The sequence below is a fragment of the Marmota marmota genome, unplaced genomic scaffold, assembly GCF_001458135.2.
Source record: "Marmota marmota marmota unplaced genomic scaffold, marMar, whole genome shotgun sequence".
In the NCBI taxonomy this organism is placed as follows: domain Eukaryota; kingdom Metazoa; phylum Chordata; class Mammalia; order Rodentia; family Sciuridae; genus Marmota; species Marmota marmota.
The window spans coordinates 20,233,361-20,257,341 of record NW_026000108.1 but is presented as its reverse complement, the minus strand read 5'-3'; the positions used below and the strand labels follow the sequence as shown (position 1 = coordinate 20,257,341).

The 23,981-nt window shown below is 36.5% G+C and overlaps 1 protein-coding gene across 6 annotated transcripts in view; it reads right to left on the bottom strand.

Moving 5' to 3' along the window:
- Stim2 (stromal interaction molecule 2) overlaps nucleotides 1-23,981 on the bottom strand; it is a 161,857-nt gene that overhangs the window by 58,654 nt on the left and 79,222 nt on the right. For 5 of the 6 annotated variants that reach the window (XM_048784300.1, XM_048784307.1, XM_048784301.1 and 2 more), the window contains exon 3: nucleotides 11,882-11,996. In XM_048784300.1, the coding sequence (XP_048640257.1) occupies nucleotides 11,882-11,996 (115 nt within the window). Of the gene's footprint in view, nucleotides 1-11,881; nucleotides 11,997-19,958; nucleotides 20,199-23,981 lie in introns of those variants that run through there. The other variant, XM_048784304.1, reaches the window with a different exon arrangement.

Sequence of the window (23,981 nt, the reverse complement as noted above, 5' to 3'; positions counted from 1 at the left end):
TCACTGATTTGCTTAGCACCTCCCTTTTGCTGAGGCTGGCTTTGAACTCATGATCCTCCTGCCTCAGCCTCCCAAGCTGCTAGGATTACAGGCAAATGCCACTGGGCCCAGTTTAAGTAAATTTTTAAATGTGCTCAGTACTAATGTTTTTTTTTTTTTTTAAAGAGACAGGATTTAAAATTATATAGTTTGGAAGTCCACATACATTCTACAGAATGCCACTTCTACTCCCACTTCTAGCGAATATTCAGGTAACTAAAGAAGTTGTAAAGGTACTGCAGTTTATGGTATACCTCCTTATCTATCATTTGAGAACTCCTGGTCATTCTTTAGTCCGCACCAGACATACCTTCTGAACATAATTTTACAAGAAATTTAATCACTCCCTTTAGTTAAGTACCTCCTATTCTAAACTTACTTCTATTATTGCACATATTGCCTTATATTGCCATTATTTGCTCATTTTAACTTTCCAAGTCAGTAAATTGCTCGGTAGAACTCACACCCATCTTAAAGTCACAGTTAATACCTGGGATCCAATACAATGCCTGCTTAGTATGTTACAAATATGCCATTCTACCGCACATGTTTCTATAACACGAATTAGCTTATGTGCAATTGGTAATTAGGGACCATGCCAATATACAAGTCCCATCATTTTGCATGGGACTTTTCCAAATACTATATCATTGCATATCGCCAAGAAACAGCATATTGATACAAAGTATACTAACCATCAACCTGGCAAGATGAGACCATTCTCCTCTCCATTCTCTTAGATCAATTCAGTCACAGCTTCTGTCTTCGAAATGCTTTTTGCTCAGTTCTCATCTTCATGCATTTTGTCTTTCTCTTCCTTTTATTGATTTATTTTTTTAACAATTTTAAGTCTACCTAACACAGTACCCCCTTTCCATTAAGTTATCTTCATTTATTATTTCTAATGTAAATTCCTATATCTACTGTACTATTTATTGGTTAGGAATTTAAAATTTCTTTTTACATGTACTAGTATTTTCATTAGTACTGTTAGTACACTGGTTACAAAGATGCATAGGTTTTGAGTAGTCTGTTTCATCCATATTCTTCCCTAAACTCTTGTCATATTAAATTCATAATTTTGCAAAAGTTGTTTAGGAATACATGTATTACATTATAACAGAGATGACTACAGTCAAAATATTTAATGTATTAGATTATGGAGCATTCAATGTTCAAAAGGAATTATAATTTCATTAATTCAACAAATATTTACTGAATATCAGAATAAAAAAGTTATGAATTGCCACTGGAGAAACAGCATTTTGGGGCAAAGAATGAATGTGTATGTATGTACATGTGTTGTACACATATGTTTTGGTATACATTCAACTAAACAACCTTGAGTTGTAGATCATTATTCAAGGTTCATTCAAATCTCCTCTTTAGTAATCTCAAACTTTTTCAGAAGAATCACTTGTTTTCCAAGAGACATCTTAAACAGAAACAAAACATAGAGCACAGCCCTGGACATTTTGCGTGCTGTGTCCCACCAGTGCTCTAGCAACAGTGCCCCACCTAAAATGACCCCTTTAATAAACAAAGTCTGAAATGGGTTGGGAAAATCAGTTGTCACTATAAAGCTTCTTAGGGAGGTTTATGCTGCTTGAATCTTTTTCCTTCCCTTCCATGGAACTGTGCTAGTAGAAGCCCTGCCTCTACTACTCCCAGTCCTAGACCCCTAAAGATAGGTGGGAGACTGGAACTAGGAGAAAAGGAGTAGATAACTTAGGCCCACAGATGGACTTGGGGGGACATCTTGCTATCACAAGTAATATCTTAATATCACAAGTAATATCTTAAATTAAGAAGAATATCTAGGGAAAAAGAAGTAGAAGAGACTATTCACTTGAAAAGCTCTTAAGCTTAAAAACCAACCCACAAACGTTCTCCAGGATCACAAGAGATCTCAACAGTAAGACCAAAAACTTGAAGGTCAGAGTTCCCTTATGTGATGATATAGTAATAAACAAAACAGACAAAGATCCCTGCTCTCAGGAGGCATCACAATACCAGACCTTAAATTATACTAGAGCTACAGTAACAAAAATAGCATGGTATTGGCACCAAAACAGACATGAAGACCAATGGTACAGAATAGAAGACACAGAGACAAACCCACATGCATACAGTTATCTCATACTAGATAAAGGCACCATAAACATACATTGGAGAAAAGATAGCCTTTTCAACAAATGGTGTTGGGAAAACTGGAAATCCGTATGTAATAAGATGAAATTAGATCCCTATCTCTCACCCTGAACAAAACTCAACTCAAAGTGGATCAAGGACCTAGTCATTACTCCAGACACCTGCACCTACTACAAGAAAAAGTAGGATCAAATCTCCATCATGTAGGCTTAGGAAACGAATTCCTAAAATGCAAGAAATAAAATCAAGAATCAAAAAAGGGGTGGTATCAAACTAAAAAGTTTCTCCACAGCAAAGAACACAATAATGTGAAGAGAGAGAGCCTACCGAATGAGAGAAAATCTTTGCCACCAGCACCACAGAAAGAGCATTAATCTCCAGGATACATAAACAACTCAAAAAACTTAACACCAAAAAACAAAAAAACAAATAATGCAATTAATAAATGTGCAGAGGAACTGAACAGACACTTCACAGAAGAAGAAATATAATCGGTCAACAAATATATGAAAAATGTTTAATATCACTAGCAATTAGAGATATGCAAATTAAAACTACACTGATATTTCATCTCACTCCAGTCAGTATGGCAATTATCAACACTACAAGTAACAATAAATGTTGATGAGGATATGGGGGAAAGTTACTCTCAAACATTGCTGGTGGGACTACAAATTGGTACAATTACTCTGTAAAGAAGTATGGAGTTTTCTCAGAAAACTTGGAATGGAACCACACCATCTGACCTAGTTATCCCACTCCTCAGTATATACCCAAAGGACTCAAAATCAGCCTGCAATACTGATGCAGCCACATCAATGTTTACAGCAGCTTGATTCACAATAGCTAAGCTATGGAACCAGCCTAGGTGTCCTTCAACAGATGAATGAATAAAGAAAATGTGATACATACACACAGTGGAATATTACTCAACCATAAAGAAGAATAAGATTATGGCATTTGCTGGTAAATGGATGGAACTGGAGAGTATCATGCTATGTAAAATAAGCTCATCCCAAAAAACCAAAAGACCAAAGGCCAAATGCTTTCCCTGATATGCAGATGCTGACTCACAACAAGGGGGTGGAGGGGCTGTTCACCAGATTGGACAGAGAGGACTGGAGGGAAGAAAGAGGGGATGGGAATGGGAAAGACAGTATAATGAATTGAACATAACTTTCCTATGTTCATATATGAATACATGAGCAGTGTAACTCCATGTCATATATAATCACAAAAATGGGAAGTTATACACCATGTGTGTATGATATGTTAAAATGCATTCTACTAACATGTATAACTAAAAAGAATACATTTAAAAATTGTTTTAAAATGACCCTGCTCTCTAAGGTTTACATAGGAAGTGGGCAGAAAGAACACAAATGTGACGAATAGGTCAGTTCTATAGTATCTTAGAAGGCGAGTATAAAGCTGAGTAAGAAGGGTCATAAGTGCTAAGGAGAAAAAAAGAGTAAAAATGGGGTGTGGTTTGCTTATTTTAAAAAGAGTAATCAGGGTAGACCTTACAGAAAGAACTTCCTTGATATAGATTTTATGCAGATGAGGATACCACCATTCCAACATTTGTAGAGCAGCAAGAAATCCAGCTTGGATGAAGCAGTGAATGAAGGAGATAGATAAAGAGAAGAGAAGAGAAAGATGAGAGAGCTGGGAGGAGAAGACAGAGCGTGTGGCAGGTCTTTGTGAAGACCTGTGATGCTACATGGGTTTGAACAGATCATACTTCTATTTTGAGTAGAATACCTTTCCTGGTGAATAACAGGCTACAGCACAGCACAAGTATAATACCTTAAATACATTTCCTTGACAAATTTCAAGTTGGTTATTCTTAGAAACTAAAAACTTCTGCAGACACAGGAATGGCTATGAAAAGCTGTCTTTTTGTAAAAAGAAGCCCACATCAGTAAAATAAATAACACATGCAGAAAGAGGCATTTCTATCTGACATCTACCTTTCTCTCTAGGAAATACTTTTTTGTGTGGGGCAGGAGGTGGGTACCGGAAATACTGTTTTTGGAGAAATAAGAGATGAGGTATCAGACAGGTGGCCCAGAGAGAGTCTGTTACCTGGAAGAATTCATCTGTACAACAAGACAAATATTCTCCTGTGCTGCCAGTTTGGTCTACCTCATTTTTTCCAAGAAGCCCACTACTCTATCCTTTCATTTAGCTCTAAATAAAATTCAGCCATCTTACCCCTCTATGAGGGCTACTGTGCTTAAGCATATTAAAAGATCTCTTTGCTTTTTTCCCTGTTAATCTATACATTGTCAGCTCATTTTAATGACTAAAATTATTGAAAATATGAAGAGAAAAGAGTACATTTAAACCTTCCCAACTATACACAGGAAGACCAATTAGGCAGCTACTGCAATTATCTAGGCCACAGATGATGGTAACTGAACCAGGCCATAGGAGAAGAGTCAAACTGTCAAATCCGTATTCCTTTTCAAAGCAGAGTTAAGCATATTCCATTCAATGCATCATATTCCCAAATCCTAAAGAGTACTAGCAGGATATCTTGGCTCTGATACTAAAAAAAAAATCTAAGCTTACTGGACATTTCAGTTTCCTATTTCTAGTAGTAGAAATAGTAGGGAAGTTTGCAATGAGATAAGTAGGACTCTAAAGAATGTAATAATGAAGGAAATGGAGAGGTGAAGTTGGACCCTTCCCTTATCTCCAATCTTTAGGTAAGGATCAAAGCAGCGTGGTTGAAAAGTAAAAGACTACTCATAAAATGAAAAGTGAAAGACTACTCATAAAACATTTGAAGAATTGTACCTATGCAGCGAGCATGCAACCTAGCTCATATATTTCCTCTGCTTATAGAAGCAGTGCAGCCCTCACTTGTAATCCAGTCTGCCACTGCAGAGGACTGCATGAAAAATAAAATGTCCAAAACTTCTCTGTTGAGTTCTTAAAGTTCTTTCTGTGGGATCAGTAAATAGTATGCTGGGGTATTTGCAGCCCTGGGATTGAACAACTGGTGTAGCTGGCAGGATCCCAAAGAGGAACATGTTGAGTTTACTGTGGAGTTGGGAAAGAACATGGGGAAATCCCAAGCTGGTCATAAGCCTTGATATGGTTTGAGGGGGATTCCCTATTAGAGGGATGGGGACTACCACATGAGTACGAGAACACCCTGAAAACCCCAGAGGGATTGCTGAGAGAATTGGAAACAGCATCCAAAGTAGCCATGCAAAGTAAAAGGAAACGGAGAATTCATGGCAGCACTGGCATGGCCACTGCTTTGTGCATTAAAGTTAGCCAGATAATGGGAGTTAGCAACTCAGGCTAAATTCCTAGAGTACAGGAAGAGTGGACACTAGAAAGAGGAGCTTGTTTAGAGCAGGTTGAAGCAGGGATGTGCTGTTTGACTTAAAATTAACAGATGTGTGTCTACAGGTTATGACATGCTGCTTTGCTAAACTGAAGGATCATCACAAGTGCATAGTCCATATTAGGGAGTCAGTGAAAATTAGGACTTTCAGACGGGATCCACTCACAGAGTCTATTATTTCTAGTGACTCCGAAGTTGAGGTGGAGGGTGATGATATAATGGAAACTAGATCAGCAATGATATAAAAGTTAAAGACCCAGCAGGAGTGGCCTGAGTGGGCAGATCCAGACCTGTTCCCCACTCCAGAGAGAGATATACATACTGCCAGAAGACCCTATCCTCTCACAGAGATGGTGAAACTGGAGTCCAAGTTCAAGCAGAAAATGAAAGAACATATACTGGCATGGTTGTTCCACCTGCAGGATGATGGAGCAGAGGGGATGATATAGAACTATAGTTCTAAAGTGGCTTCAGAAACTGCTCACCCTGCTTTACGTCAGCGGCTTTATACCAGTACTGCTGATGATACTGCAGGGTCATTACTAGCTTGGAAGCTTTTCACCACTCACAATATATGGCCAAATTTGGGAGATGTTCCAGGTGCCTAGAGGCACCTGGACACCTATGGTATGGAAGAACTACAGAGCTATTTGTGGGAAATGGAAATAAAACAAACTATTTATATGTAGCCTTTCCCAGAAACAGACTGTTTTTACTGTCAGGATTAGGAATGCAGTGTTACATGTGGCCCCTCCATCTATTTATGGTGCCCAGGTAATCAGTATTATCCCTATTAACAGGGCAGTCACTCCAGCAAGCAGTACAATGTGACAGCAGATCTAGCAGAGACAGAAAGATTATAGGAGAAAATGCGAGTCTGAAAAAAAGCCCAAAGCGGAAGGACCTCTTTGAGTCTATCATAGACTGAAGTGGGGAGACTTGATTGCAGAAGGAATGAATGAAAGGAAAATAGATAAACAACCTAATGCCTCACTACCATTGGTAGGTATAAAAAGCAATTGCTAAAGCCCAAGAGGTTTCATCCATTACCTGTCAATAAGGAAAAGGTAGACTGGACTTCTTCAAAAAGAGACAAAGACAAGCCTCTCCTATTAGAAGATGTAATGGAAGCAGAGTCCACAGCTCCCCTTGAGGAATCTTTGAGCCTATGGTTGTGTGACAATTAGGGGGTAGGTCAAGTTTCAGAGGTCCCCATCTCTGGATCAGAGACCATTCACAAAACTGGCAACACATTGGTTTTCAAGAAATATTCAGAGCAAGCACTGGTGGACAAAGGAGCTGAATGTACACTGATATATGGCAAACCTAATAAACTCTCAGGCAAGTTAACTGATGCTGTTGGATATGGGGTTCAGGGGACAGTTAGGGTCCAAGACATAATGTTAACATTACAGCATGGATGGATACCTTCCATCCACCCACTACCAACTCCAGCTCCTTAATATACAATAGGTGCTGATGTCTTGTGGGGGAGTTCTGATTGTGTTATTAGGAGATTAAGCACGTGTCAGCTGTAAAGCCAATATTAAAAGGCATGCTGAACACCCCCCTGCTATTTTTGTTTGGGCTTTTTTTTTTTTTTTGGCACCAGAAATTGAACCCAGGGAGGCTTAACCACTGAACCACATCCATAGCCCTTTTTATTTTTTATTTTGAGATAGGGTCTCACTGAGTTGCTTAGGGCCTTGTTATGTTGCTGAGGCTGGCTTTGAATGTGTGATCCTCCTGGTTCAGCCTCCTGAGCCACTGGGATTACAGGTGTATGCCATCATACTCAGCTACCGCCCTGCCATTTTGCCTATATCCCTGAATTATTGCCACCAAACAAAATCAGCTCCTCAGTAGCCATCAAGAATTAATGGAGACCATATATAAACTAGCTAAAGTAAATAAAATTTGCTTAATCCACAGTACTTTTAACTCTCTGTGTGAACAATAAGAAAGACAAGCAGAACTTGACAGTGGACTACAGGGCATTAAATAAGGTGATCCCTCCACTTTATGCAGCCATTCCCAATATAGCCATCATTCTAAATGAGCTTAGCACTCAATTGGCAACTAGAACTATGTGCTAGACCTTTGCTAATACCTTCTTTAGCATAGATACAGCTGCTAAGAGTCAAGACCCATTTGCCTTCACATGGAAAGGCCAACCATGGACATTTCTGTTATCTTGCCCATGTCCAATAGCATTAAGGTCACAGATAAAGAACACTTAAACCAGTCTAGGACAAAAGTAACTACCTACTGTTACCAGCTCTTCAAAACATCACTTTGGAGACAAGAAGCATGAGTTGACCCCATGGGGGATGTATAAGTAGCCCCCAGTGATTTGCCTTACTGACCACTTGAGGGGAGAAAGGATGTCAAAATTTACAAGTAAAGCCTACTGTGTTGGGAACCTGGCCCTCATAATTACATGTAATGCTACTCTTGGGTGTCAGCACCCAAGGAACACTTTCTATCAGCTTATGGCAGTTTTGTACTCTAGAGGTGTCTTATTCTCTCTCTATCCCTGAAGTGCAAAGGTTGATATGGTACAGTTGTCCAGGCAAGCCTACAGTGTAGGCAACATTCTAACATTGTATACTGTTTCACAGAGCTGATTTATCATTACTGGTGCCTATTATACCCCTGTCATATTCTCCATAGGTCATCAACAAGTAACCTATTCCTGGACTGGGCAATAGAAGTTACCTATCATGCTACCCAAACCAAATGTTGGATCTGCTCAGAATTCCCTGTGATAACAGCACACAGACTTCCCTGGGTAGCCCAACTTGTAAATGCAATGGAATGAACTTGAATAACACAAAACCAGACTAAAAACACTCACCCACCAAATGGCTACTAAATAAAACTTTTGCTTTAATTAGAGAAACATTACATATCTCTTCAGTACCTGAGTAAATGGAATGGGCCTTCATGGAAGGTAGCAATTCAAATTACAGTCAAAAAGACAGCTTTCCTTTATGTCACCAATACGGTCATGGTGTGTACTGTGGATATGTGGGCCCTATGGATGGCCTTACCTACCTTACCACTGGAAAGGACAATGTACTTGCCTTGTGTCCTAGTCTAAGTTCTCCTTCTTCTACCATATACACGTAGGAACTGGGAGAGCATAAAGGTATGCCACACAACGCAGCACCATGCCTACTGGTGAGTCTACTTGTAAGCTGTTCTTTCCCTACCAGATGCAGTGATTGATGTGGAATCTCAGGTACTGGCTCTAACCTCCCACACTGCTCAACAGCTCTTCATCAGATGAAACATAGCATAGCCTTGTTAAATGAGGAAAAACTACTCACAAAAGAAAGATGGTTTTTAAAACAAAATGGCACTATATATGATTATGGCTGCACAAGGTGTAGTACGTACAGTCTTAGGAACAGAATGTTAAGTATATATAACTGGTAGCCTTTGAGTCACCTCTTGTAAAAGCACCTAGTTCCTGCTGATGGGCAGACTTACAGCCTTTGGGACAGGAGTCCCTGGGTTTCTCCTTTGCTAGCAAAGCAATAAATTTTTTCCTTTTTCTCAAAAAAAAAAAAAATACATACAACTAATAATGAATACAATATTACTAATGCTTTAAACCAAGTGCCTCAACAAATTAATGCTATTGATGCTGTTTCAATTGATATACTCCTAAGTGGTTATCCTCCTTTCCCTCAGCATAGAACTAGTATACCTTATATGTTATCTTCATAACCTTAGCATGGCTGCTGATGGATTCATGCTGTTTGTACTGTAGAATATGAATGCAATGTGCCTCCAAATCCCTACCACAAGGGCTTCACAGAAGACAAGCGGCAGTATGTGACTGTGAGGACCCTTAAGGGGCTTTTAAGGCACTAAAGGAATGGAATTTTAGGGAAACATTAATCAGAGTCTAGGAAAGCTTGTGCTGAGATAAGAATGACTCTAAAGAAAATGATAATTACGGAAATAGAGGAAGGGAACAGGTGTTGGGTTAAATACTAATCAGGGTCTAGGAAAGACTGATGTGAAATAAGGAGGACTCTAAAGAATAAAGAAGAAAATGGAAAGGGAGAGTTGCCCACTTCCTTTATCTCCAATCTTTAGGTGAGAATCAAAGCAGAGTGACTACGGTTATAAAGTAAAAGACTACACTCATAAGACATCTGAAGAACTCCACCTGCACAGTGAGCATGCAACCTACCCCTTATATTCCTTCTGCTTGTAGGATGGTAGGATCCTCCACTGTAATTCTGGCTGCCACCATAGAGGAATGCATGAGTAATAAAATTTCTCAAATCTCTCTATTGAGTCCTACAAGTTCTTTCTTTGGGATCAGTAAACAGTACAGCCCTACAATTGAATATGACTCTACTTGGAATTGGGCTACAGGCCATTCATACTACATTCTGATAAAGAACTTAGATCTGTTTTGCTCATGTCCTGAGACTTCGTAAGAGACTAAATTTGGACTAATTAATCTGGCAGAAAAATATGCAGGGAGCACAGAATTGAGTCAGTGGCATGGGTTTTGCTGGTAACTTTTAGCAAGGTTTACTGTGAGAATCATGATCAAAAAGCAGAGCTAAAGGATTTTAAAAACTTATAGTTTGACCAGAAGAGTGCATGTAAAACTGTGGTCAAGAAGAGTGTGATTTTTAAAGAGAGTATAGCCACTAAGAGGTGCTAAGTGCTTCATGCAGAGACAATAGGAGAGCTGGTTTGAGGGCATCTCAGGAATTTATAAGACCACACCTATTATAGGCTCAGAATATAGAAGGGAAAATTCCTGTAAAAAAGATGCTGGGGGGCACCATGCCTGCACAGGGGAACCTAGGAAGTTGTTTCACTATGCTCAGCCACCTAAGTACTCAGAGGCCACTGCAGCATTTGTCCAAGGAGGCCTGGCTATTTAGTCTTCAAGCTGTCAGCAGACCTTGGCATCGTCCCCATGGTGTTCATTCTGCAGGAATGTAGGTATTTGGAGCTAAGGGATCATGGAGGTTTCCACCAAAATTTCAAAGAAAGGCTTAGGAAGCCAGACAAAGTATAGCAAGGTCAGAATCTCAATGTGAGAGGATGATATGTAAAGCTGTGAAGGTAAAGCCAAAGCTGGAATGGAGATCCTAGAATAAGAGGTACCAGTAAAGTGGACTGTTTGCTGAAGAAAAGCTGCTGGATTAAGAGAGAATCAGGCTAAGGGAGAGGCCAAGAGCACAACAGGCAAGATTAAAGGTGCTCCGTTTGGGGAGCACATTTATTTGCCTTTTGTCCTAGAAACTATAGATGGAATAAAAGGACCCGTTTGCCTAGTTGGGTTTTAGTTTTGTTTTGATCCATCCCTTCTCTCTCTGTCCCTATTCCTCCCTTTTAAAATGGAAATATGTACTCTGTACCACTGTATATTGGATATATGTAACTTGGACTTTTGGGCAATGCTAAAACTCTTAAGATTATGGGACTCCTGGAGATAAATAAATGCATTTCACATTGTAAGATGGACATGAGCTCTTAAAGACCAGGGAAAGTGTGTGATGGTTTGGATATGAGGTGTCACACAAAAGCTCCTCTGTAAATGCAGGAATGGTAAAAGATCATATTACGAGAGCTATAACCTAATCAGTCCATAATAGTTTGAATGGGCTGACTGGATAGTAGCAGTAGGCAGGTGGGGCAAGAGCACAATAGGCAAGATTAAAAGTGGAGGACAGTCCAAGCCCTTTGGAGAGCCCAAGGAGGTGGGTCCCTGGGAAATACACTGAAAGGTTCATCTTACTGCAGCCCCTTTCCCTTACCCTGCTTCCCTGCTGTCTCAAGGTGAACAGGGCTCTAGCACACCCTTCTACCATGATGTTCTGCCTCATCTTGAGTGCAGATCAATGGAGTTGGCCTATCATGGAGTAAACCTCTGAGACCATGAGCCAAAATAAACTTTTCCTGCTCTAAGTTGTTCCTCTTGGGCATTTTAGTCAGTGACAAAAAAAGCTAACAGTTACACTATGTTTATTTGATACAACTTTTAAATAATGCAATTTAGTAGCTGAAACAATGTTTCAGAACTTTAAGCTCCTGGGCATATATTATCTATCTTATTCATTTGGGTATAAAGTAACAAATTATCTGAAAACAGCCTGATGCTTAATAAATCTAAGATAAAAGTCACTTTTCAGAATAAAAACTGGAATAGTTACTAAAATGTAAGTGTTTTCACATAAATATTACTTTAAATTTTTTGTAAAACCATATGCAATTAGTGAATTATCAACAGCTAAGCAGGGCAGAAGTGCAGAAGATAAGAGATCACAATCACTACAACAATCTTACCTTCTGATGTTTTCCATCGTTTCCATAAATCCTCAACAGTTATATGCTTATCTTCTCTGTGCAGATGACTGTGTTTATTAGTAGCATCTTTATATTTCATATCTTCTCTGATAAACTAGAGAAAAGAAAACACTATGTTAAATAGACTAAAATTAACTAATTTAGTTTTGATTTAAAAAATCTTATATGGCTATTTCTCAGCTAATAACTGGTATATTTTTGATACCTATTTGTTACATATATTTTGTGAAGTGCCTCTTACTAATTATCCAATAAAAATATCAGTGTTAAGTACGTATTGAACATTCATTATTTACCAAGTAGAAATTACATAACGAGTATGTCTATACACCTAAAACACACATACATATACATAGGGTCATTAAGCTTTATGACAATCCTATAAGAAAAATATTATTTTTCTTTAAGACACAGATGAGAAACCAAGGCTAAAAGGGAGTAAATAATATGTTCAAATTAAATAATTTGAGAGATTAAATAATACAGTTGAAATAATGAACAGCAGAGTTCAGATTCCAACCCAAGTAGTAGTTATACTCAAGAGCATAATACATTTTTACAAGAGAATGTTTTAAAACATAATACCAATCTTTCAATTACTGCATCATATTTCTGTTTTCCTTTTAAAATATTGCTTATAACTTAAGGGCATTTGGTTATGGTGTGCAGAACTAATGTATTTTACAAAACTGAAGTATACCCTCTATTAGTCTTACTTTAAAATATATACAGAGCCAGACAGAGACCCACGCCTGTAACCCCAGCACCTCAGGAGGCTTAGGCAGGATTACAAGTTCAAAGACAGCTGCAGCAATTCAGTGAGTTCCTAAGGAACTCAGTGAGACCCTGTATCTAAATAAAATACGAAATAGAGCTGGGGATGTGGCTCAGTAGTTAAGTGACCCTGAGTTCAATCCCTGGTACCCCACCACCACCAAAAAATAAAAATAAAAAGTATGTGGGTGTGTGTATACACAGAGAAAGTAATAAAATTATCCTTACAAGAACTAACCAGTTCTATGTTACTTCTTTAATTGTTTCCCACTGTCTAACAAATAAAAAGCAAATTCTTTTTTTATGGCTTACGTATCATTTACAAATTTTTTCCCTGACAATCTTTAAGGCTTATATCCTGATACTCCTCCCTAAAAAGCCTTTAATTATATAAAACTGATATTTTTTCCATGTTCTTTCAACCTCAATATTTCTGATATTCTTGTTTCATTATTGTTTTATTAGCACTTAAATTGATTTTTTTCTGATTCCAAAAACATAAGGATTATTTCAGAAATCTAAAATGCAGAAAGTGAAAATCCCCCACAGCCCCACTTCAGAGGCATATATTTCTGACTTTACACTGACAATTAACATCATCTTCAGACAAAAGATGAGATTTTGCTTTTTACTAGAGTGGTTCTATACTAAACTATTTAGCAGTGATATAATATCAACCAAATATTTCACTTTTCTGATCTTCAGTGTGCTTGAATACCAAATACAGAAACAAGATTTTAAGATCAACAAACTATTTAACATGTGATCAAGAGACTAGTGTCAATCGTACTGATTCTGGTCTACACTAGATACTGAAACTGGCTGTGGCCACACTTACCTTTATAGTAATCAGGCAATGTTTTCAAAGCACCTGAATCATGCATTTTATAATACCTCTCCATAAGAGATTGGAAATTCAACATTTGGTCCTTCATCACTATTGGTTTCCATAGCACTAATCCAAAACATTACTTTAGCATTTATATATCTGTTGCTCTAAATATTGCCCTACTCCTTTTTTCTAACTGCTTCTTTTTAAAATTATACTAAAAGGCATCTAATTGCTCCAACTCCTCCTTTCATCCCTCCCATTCTTCCTGACTGATCTAGTAGAGATAACTGGCTTTTAAATAGGAAAACCTAGAGTAAAAATCATAATAATGGACAAAGCAAAGAGGAAGTATGTCCTGGAAATGATCCAGTCACTTAGAACAAATGGCAAGTGTTTCATTTATATGATACATATTTAAAACAACTAGGAAATCCTCTTCATCATATGAACACTTAGGAGCCCAGAGTATAATTCTGGTGCTTCAGAATTATTACAGTTCAGAAATAAGATAACTTCCACATACAACAGATATTGTATTCTAGCTACTTAATATATTAAAAGGACCAGAACGAGTTTATAAAGATCAATAAACCCTTAGACAAACTAAAGAAAGTAAGAAAACACTAAAATTAACAAAATTCAGAAGAAAAAGGAAATGTCAAAACAAACACTACTGAAATTCAGAGGATCATCAGAAATTGTTTTGAAAATTTATATTTCATTAAGCTAGGAAATCTTGAAGATATTGACAAATTCCTAGAGACATATGACCAAACCAAATTGAATCATGAGGATGTGGAAAACTTAAACAGATCAAGTAATGAAATTGAAGCAGCTATCAAAAGTCTTCCAACAAAGAAAAGTCCAGGACCAGAAAGATTCTCAGAAAAGTAGTACCCAACCATTGAAGAACTAATACCAAGCCTCCTCAAATTATTCCATAATATAGAAAAGGAGAGAACACTGCCAAATTCATTCTACAAAGTCAGTAGCACCCTAACACCAAAATCAAAGACAAATCAAGGAAAGAAAATTTTAAGCCAATATACTCGATAAATATACATGAAAAATTCTTAATAAAATATTAGCAAACCATATAAAAAACATTTAAAAGACAAGGCACCATGAACAAGGAGTTTGATCCCAAGGATGCAAGGTTGATTCAATATATGGAAGTCAATAAATGTAATTCACCACAAAAATAGCATCAAGGTCAAGAATCATATAATTAATTACCTCAATAGATGCAGGAAAAGCATTTGACCCATTCTTGTTTACAACACTAGAAAAACTTGGGACAGAAGGAACTTACCTCAACATTGTAAAGCTATATATGACAAACCCAAGGCCAACATTATTCTGAATGAAGAAAAATTGAAAAGCACTTCCTCTAAAAACAGGGACAAGGCAAGGATGTTCACTTTCACCACTCTTATCGACATAGTCCTTAAAACTCAAACCAGAGCAATAAGGCAATAGAGGGAATTAAAGGGATACAAATAGGAAAAGAAGCACTTAAACTATCTCTGTTTGCTGACAACACTCCATATATTTAGAAGACACAAAAAACTCCACCAGAAGACTTCTAGAACTCATAAATAAATTCAGCAAAATAGCAGAATACAAGACCAACACTCATAAATTAATCATGTTCCTGTACTCCAATAATGAATCTGCTGAAAAAGAAATTAGGAAAACTATCCCAGTCACAATAGCCTTTAAAAATTTAAATAAAATACTTGGGAATAAATCTAACAAGGTCTCAAGGTGAAGGACCTCAAGGTCTTAAAAGATGGTAAGATCTCTCATGTTCTTGAATAGGCAGAATTAATATTGTTAAAATGGCCATACTAACAAAAATGCTATAGAGATTCAATGTAATTCCCATGAAAATTCTAGCGACATTCGTCACAGAACTAGTAAAACTAGTTCTCAAATTCATTTGGTAAAATAAGAGACCCAGGGGCTGGAGGTGTGGCTCAGCGGCAGAGTGCTCACCTAGCACATGTGAAAAGCAATATGGAGATTCCTCAAAAAACTAGGAATGGAACTAGCTATCCTACTCCGAAGTATGTATCTGAAAGATTTAAAATCAGCATACTACAGTGACACAGGCACATCAATGTTGGTGGCAGCACAATCCACAAGATCCAAGCTATGGAACCAACCTAGGTGCCCTTCAACACATGAATGGATAAAGAAAATATGGTATATATACACAACACAGTATTACTCAGCCATAAAGAAGTATGGCATTATGGCATTTGCTGGTACATGGATGTAAGTGGAGACTATCATGGTAAGTGAAATAAGCTAGTCCCAAAAAGTCAGAGGTCAAATGTTTTCTCTAATATGTGGAAGCTAAACCAAAATGGGGTACCAGGAGGGGATAAAAAGAGAGAAAGCAAGAAAGAGAAAGGGAAAAAAAGAGAGGGAATTTCAAAAAATTAAAGATTAGTAGAGTAGATGAAGGGGATTGAGCAGCAGGAGGAAATAGGAACAAGAAAAGGGGAAACATTGGAATGAATCTGAACAAACTTTTCTTTGTATACACATGGATGTAGCACAGTGAATCCCAACATTAAGTATATCCACAAGATATTCATTTTAAAAACTATAAATAAATTTCAGAAAGATAAATAAAGGAGGAGAGTAGGGAGCAGGCATTGGGGAACAGGGAGAAGTGCTGGGGACTAAATTCAAGCAAATTATACTTAATATTTTTGGGATTATTTCAAAATATATCCTAATGTTATATATAACTAAAAAAAATTTTAAACCATAATTTTAAGAGAACTCAACACCCAGGAGATGTGACTTATCATCACAGTTAAGTACTCAGACTTTGCAGTGTGACAGACATATATTCAAAATCTGACTCCACTAGTCATATTATTAGATACTTACCTACAAGTTACTTAACCTCTCTTTAGCCTTCTATTTCTATTCTGTACAAGGAATAAAACTGCATATGGTTTTGAATATTACATTTAAAATCCCTAGATGGTGTGCATAGAAAAATATTTTATAAGCCTAAGTAAATAAATATAACATGAATAATTAATTTTACCCTGACTAAACTGGTGGGATTAATACATATTCTAGAGATGAAGAGACACTTATTAGGGTAAGATTACCAGTACTCTTGGATATTCTGAAACAAACTAAATAACACTGAGATGGAGAAGGAAATCACAGCCTCTCTGCTGACAATGTAAGCAAGTTCCAAGGACACCTGTCATCAAAACAACACAGTGAATGTCCAAGGTCTGATATGTGAGTCAGTTAAAGCAGATGGATTCCTTATAAACAACTGCAGCATTCTTACTTGAAAATAATTCTCAAATAGCTTGCATAAGATCTCAGAGGAAAGACTATACAACCAAAAACGTACTACTATAGTCCCCAATTTTACAAACAAGAAAACTAAGACTAAGGAAGGAAAGATTAGCCATTTACTCTATTTCATGGAGCTACTTAAAAGGAAAATCCAATACTGAAGGTAAATTTTGAAGAATTTCAAAAAGTTTTTCACCACTGCACAGTGGATGTTCTGTAAAAAATGCACTAATTCCCAAACTCTTAATAGAAAGAAAACACACACACACACACACACACACACACGAACACACTAATAAAGCATGAATTACCAATATTTTCTCTTCATCCTAAAATTGTTAACTCAAACAGGATGGTTGGTATGTCCACACTCACAGGACCATTCAGAAAACTCCATAAGAACTTATGACCTTCATAACTTACTTATTTTCTGTGCTTTAGTTTCCTTGTCTGCAAGATGGTAAGCCTTTGAAGGTTACCATCTTGTATTAAGTGATTTTTTATAAAGTGTAAAAAAATTGGTACATTATTAAACTGTTTCTCAGTAAGTGTAGCCTAGTTCAGAACAAAGCTTGAAAACATTTATAGAACACATACACCTTCCACTGCAAATGGTAAAACTTACAATGCCTGGCATTTGGTAAAAAATTATCATACATGCTAAGATACAGGAAGATACAACCTAAAATTAGAAGAAAAATCAATCAATCAAAGCCAATCCAAAAATGGCACATACGAGAGAATCGGTACAAAAAGAAATACATTCAAATAGTTATGGTCTATATGCTAAAAAGCTAGGATAAATATTGAACATGATAAGTGAGACATGTAAATCTAAAGTTTAAAAAAATCAAAATTTTAGACAAGAAAACTGCAATTTATAGGATAAAAAATAGGTTTAGCCAATTTTTACACTGCTGTGACCAAAAGACCTACAAGAACAATTTAGAGGAGAAAAAGTTTATTTTGTCTCATGGTCTTGTGGGTTCTACCAAAGTCAGCTAATTCTGTAGTTTTGGGTTCAAGGTGAGGCAGAATATCATGGTAAAAGGGTATGATGGAGGAAAGTAGCTCAGGACATGGCAACCAGGAAGCAGAGAGGCAGCTCCACTCACCAGGGACAAAATATAAACCTCAAGGACAAGCCCCCACTAATCTACTTCTCCACCATACCCTATTCTGCCTAGAATTGGATTAACACACTGATTAAGTCAGACCTCTCATAATCTAATCATATCACCTCTGAACATTCTTGCATTGTCTCACACATAAGCTTTGAGGGACACCTCGTATCTAAACCATAATATATATTGAGATTAATGGCAAAACATGGAAGATGAAAATACTAGCAAACTCAAGTAAAATCTAGTGAGCTGTGGAACAACCTCAGCAGCCTAACATATATAACTGTAGGTCCTGAGTAGAGGAAAGAGGGTGACAAAAAATGTATCTGAAGAAATACAAAGTTTTTCTAAATCTTATTAATAAAACTATGAACCCACAGATAATAAAAAAAATCACTAAAGGATCGAGGATGTGGCTCAATGACAGCATCACCCCATCCCCACAATAAATAGATAGATAGATAGATAGATGGGATGCATGTGTGTGTGCGCGCACACGCACACACACACACACACACAATGAGACATAATACTCAAACCCAGGGATAATGAAAATATCTTAAAGCAAAAGGATGGAAAGGAGAGAGAGATTAAGAGAAGACCATATTTTTTATCAGATGCAATGCAATGCAGAAAACACTTAAGCATTGTATACATATACATATATGGGTATATGAACACATATATATAAAGTAGCTACCTCTGGTTATTGTTTTTGTTCTTACTTTGTTTGTAGTACTAGGGATTGAACCCAAGGGGGCTTTATCACTGAGTCACATCCCCATCCCTTTTTATTTTAAGATACACTCTTGCTGAGTTGCCCTGAAAATCCTCCTCAGACTTTCAAGTAGCTGGGATTATAGATGTGAGCCACCACACCCAGATACTGGTTCTTTTTTGATACTGGAGCTCTAATTACGTTGTAGAATACTAGCAGTGGTAGCATATTATTATGTGTTATTACAAGGTCCTATTAGTTATGTCTAGTTTCTATCACTGAGAAGTGTGTGTTTATATACTACTACTGCTTAGCAACTACTTATAAAAGTGAAAAACAAAATTCTTTGGATAGTTAAACACTAAAATAATTTAGCATCAGGATTCCTGTACTACTAGAAATGTTTAAATTATTTTCAAATGTCTTATGAGCAGAAGAAAAACAATACCAGATGGAAATGTGAATCTTCATAAAAGCATTAAGATTACTGGCAATGTAACTATGCAGGGAAATACATGCAACTATGGTATAGGTCAATGCTATTTCAATAAAGCTGTTGGGGGAAAAGATGTGCTCTTTTAAATAATGTATAGGAAATGACATATTCATAAATCAGTGGAAGCCCAAACTAGTATAATTTTTGGAGGGCAATTTTAGCAAGGGATTCTTTAAATTATAATACAGGTATATAGTATTTGTAGATATGAGAATATCAATAAGACATGAATTCTATATTTTAGAAGTTTTTACTTTCTGCAGAACTAACAAATTTGTTTCATGTCATAGAAATGTAAAGACTACATTCAGTCTGAACACTTAAATTATGAAGTAGCTATCACTGATTCTTTTTGATACTGGGGATATAATTAAGTAGAGTACTAGCAGTGAAAGTGTATTCAATTATGCATTATTACAAGGTCCTATTAGTTATTTATAGTATCTATCACAGAGAATAGTAGTGTGTTTTATGTTTATATGCTACTACTGCTTAGCAAGTAGTTGGCAAGTACTTAAAAGACAGCAATGCTATATTTATAAAATATAATCATTTAGAACTACTCTTCATTAAAATAGCTTAATTAGTCAATTAGATTGATGTAATATTTGTAAAATAAAAATGTTAAAACTTGTTGCTATAGTTTGAATCTTAAATGTACCCCAAGGTCCATGTGTTAAAAGCATAGTCCCCAGCTTGGCCTTTTGAAAGGTGTAGAGACCTTTAAGAGATCAGGCCTGGTGGTGGTAGGTCTTTGGCTATTAGGGGCTTACTCTCAAAGAAGACTGTGGAACCCTTCTCTCTTTCCTTCATTCCGGTCATGAGATGATCAGGCTTCCTTTGCCCCATGTTCGCTTCATAATATAGTACTTCATCATAGGCCGGAAGCAATGCAGCCAACCACCAATGGCCTGAAATCCACAAAACTGTAAGCCAAAATAAATCTTTCTTTTTTAAAGTTGATAAGCTCAGATATTTTGTTATAGCTACAGAAAGCTGACAAATAAATATATTACGTACTATGTTTGTATATGATGTTATGAACATAATGAAAAAGAATATTCTAAGAGAAAAATACATAAAGATAATATTGATTAGTGAATGGGAAATGCAGGAGGTCATCAGGAAGACTAGATAAGCAGCCAAGAGAGACAGTACTTACAGATTAAACTGTGAGCCCCTGCATACAATAAAGACCCTGAAGCGAGATGGAGGTATCTCAGAATAGGGCACATGGAAACAGACTTAAAACTATCTCAGAACAATTCCTTGTGCATAATGATTAAAAGTTACCATCAGTTTTTTTGAAAACAGAAACTGGACACTAATTTCATAACTACTACACAGCCTTTATTTCATATTTTAATAAACTACACAGTTATCATTGAAAATAAACTCTAAATTATATTAAATTATATTAATTAGTACTTATCACCTTAATTTAGGTCCTATCTCTTTAACTAATTTATTTAGTTACCAACAGAAGAACATTAGTACATAACTGCCTTAAAATACATATGGAACTGTGAGATAAAATAAAACTCCATCATTTAGACCATAAAATCCAACATATCAAAGTAAATTCTGTAATTACTATGCTTCGAAATATCTTAAATAAACACAGACACTAATAACTCTGAGAAAGTTTAGTGACACCTGGTTTTCAGAGAATTCCTTTAACTATAAATCTGGATACCAAAATTCAGATTATGGATAATGTATCAAAAAATTAATTTGTCAGGATTCACTGTGTAATAGAATAAAGGATAGTAAGAATATCCAAACAAAAACAAAACCAATTTCATCCTAAATAAGTACAAAGTGTTACAGGGAGATTACAGTATAAGTAAAAAAATATATTCTACCAAGCAACAAAATGAACACATTGTAGTATAGTGCTGATTCACTAAGCCATGGCTTATCTATCATCACCACTCTATATTAATTATTGTACAGATTTCCTCACCTTCACTCCTCAAAAAGCTAACAGTTTAAAAAACAATAAATAAATAAAGGAAAGACCAGCACAGTAAAGAAACGGAGAGAGGAAGTAGCGGAGGGAAAAGAGGAAGTACTAGGGACTGAAACTGAGAAAATTATATTTCATGTATGCATAATTATAGCAAAACAAACCCTACTATTATGAGTAACTTAAACGTCCTAATAAAAATATTTTTTAAAAAAGGTAACAAGCATTTTCTGTTTATCAAAGACTCCACTTCTTAGAAGCCACTACCCTTCTCATCCATTAAGCTTGAAACTAGTCATGTGCACCATACAGATAGTAATTACTATTTCCTATTTTTAAAAAAGATTATAGAGTATGTATAGTAATACTTAATGTATCCAACATCAGAAAAAGAAAGTACATCTAAACTACTGAAGATTGCCTCTTTCAGAGCAAAAACATTCTAATTTTAAGCAATTGTAATGAAAACTTTCTGAAATGAAAGAATTTTTAAATGAAGTATTAACAAAAGAAGTACTTTTAAATGTGTTAACAATCTTAACAATAATCATGGTCATTATTATGAATATTATTGCAATCTATAACTACAACACTCATAGTCTACCAGTCTACATACACCTCTGTGGAGGTGTATGTCAGGAAGCCTAGCCAACTAGAATATCCCTATTCCTGTGCTTACAGTATGTAATCATGTCAGATCAATTAGACCCAAAATGAATTTCACTTTTGCTGGAATGACTGAAAAAAATAAATTTTATTAACTGAGGCTATAAAACTAATAGGATTTGACTTAGGGCTGTTAATAGATATTTGGGCACCATAAAGGGAGACAGCCTGAGAATATGGCCAACAAAGAAAACAGATGAGAGATGTTTGAGCACATGAATCCAACCATACCTGACTAGTCCTGTGACTCAATACATTTCCTCTTCTACTTTGGCCAATTATAAGGAACCTCAAAATCCAACTGGCAAACTGCTTTTATAAAGCAGACTATCTAACTATACATTATTATGACTACATATGCTGTTATGGTTTAAAAATACAGTGTCCTCCAAAGCTAATATGTAGAACAATGCAAGAATTTTCAGAGGTAAAATAGATTAGAGAGGCGAAATGAGAGGTGTGCCCTAATCAGTGGATTAATCCACTGATGGATTAAACAGGTGGTAACTATAGGCAGGGAGGGTATGGCTAGAGGAAGCAGGTCACTGAGGGGCGTCAATTTGGACTTTGTATTTTGCTGCTGGTAAAGAGAGACCTCTCCCCAGTCCCTTCTCCCTCTGTCTCCTTCCTGGTTGCTACATTCTGAGCTGCTTCCCCTGTCACATCCTTCTGCTATAATGTTTTGCCTCACCCCAGGCCCAAAGGTATGGAGTCAGCTAGCCATGAACTGAACCTCTGAAACCATAAGCCAAAATAGATTTTCCTCTTCTACATTGCTCTTCAGGTATTTTGGTCACAGCAAAGAAAAAGCTGACTAAAACATACGCTTTCACTGAAAACTAAGGGATATGAAGCCATCCAAATTTTGTTTCCACTTTATGTGAATCAAAAGGAAAGGCATATGCTACACTGAAGTCAGATAAACAGGAAGAAAAGAGTGCACAAAAATGTAAGCCCTCAGAAGGACATGCAAACATATGCATACACACACACACACACAAAAAAAAAAAAACCTGTGGCAGCAAATAATGAGATCCCTCCTTCAGAAAGAAAAAAAATATCTAAAGGTAAAAACCAGAATCATAGGCTGGGAGGTATAGCTCAGTGGCAGACTGTTTGCCTAGTAGGTGTGGGCCTGTGGGATCTAGCCCTAGCACTACCAGAGGGCGGGGACCATAGGTGAGCGAGCACCCCAGAGCTATATTGAACAGTTCCTTCCATCTGGGAATCTTCCCCTCATTACCGACTTTCAATACCAAGGTTTGATCAGACCACCTTAAGCAAACTAAATGGTTCTTATCAGAAATTCTAATAGGTTTTCACTTATATTTTCTTCTAATTTGTGTAGCTTCACTTTTATCATTTAAATTTTAATTGATTTATATTTGATGTAAGATAAAAATGCAGGGATCTAGTTTTATTTTCTCTAAAAATTACCTAAGTATTATTTATGGAAATAGTTTAATATCCCCAATATCTGCAATGTTATCACACTGTAATTTAAAATATGGGCCAAGAATGGTGACGCACACCTATAATCCCAGTGGCTCAGGAGGCTGAGGTAGGAGGATCACAAGTTCAAAGCCAGCCTCATCAACTTAGCAATGCCCTAAGTAACTCAGTAAGACTCTGTCTCTAAATTAAATATAAAAATGGGCTGGGGATGTGGCTCACTGGTTAAGTGCCCCTGGGTTCAATTCCCAGTACCTAAATAAATAAATAAATAAAGTGTGGTATTGTATCAATATTTTCCCAAGGTTCAATCTAATAATACATAATTCTATTTCTGGCATATTCATTCTATTAATTGAATTTACAGATGCTTCTCAACTTAAACTGAAGTACTATCCCACTAAGCCCATCATAAGCTGAAAATATCATAAGGTTGAAAAAAATTTAATATATCTACCACAAATCATAGCTTAGCAACACAGAACACTGTAGAGTTATTTCTTGTTTATTCTCATAACAGCAGAGTTTAGGAGCTGTAGTTGCAATGTCCCAATGTAGAGCATTGTAAGAGACTATTATACTGCATTTTCCTGGCCCAGGAAAAAAATCAAATATTCAAAATTCAAAATACAGTTTTTACCAAATATGGACCACTTTCACTGCATTGTAAAGAAATGTAATCCAAAACTATCGTAAGTCAGAAACCACC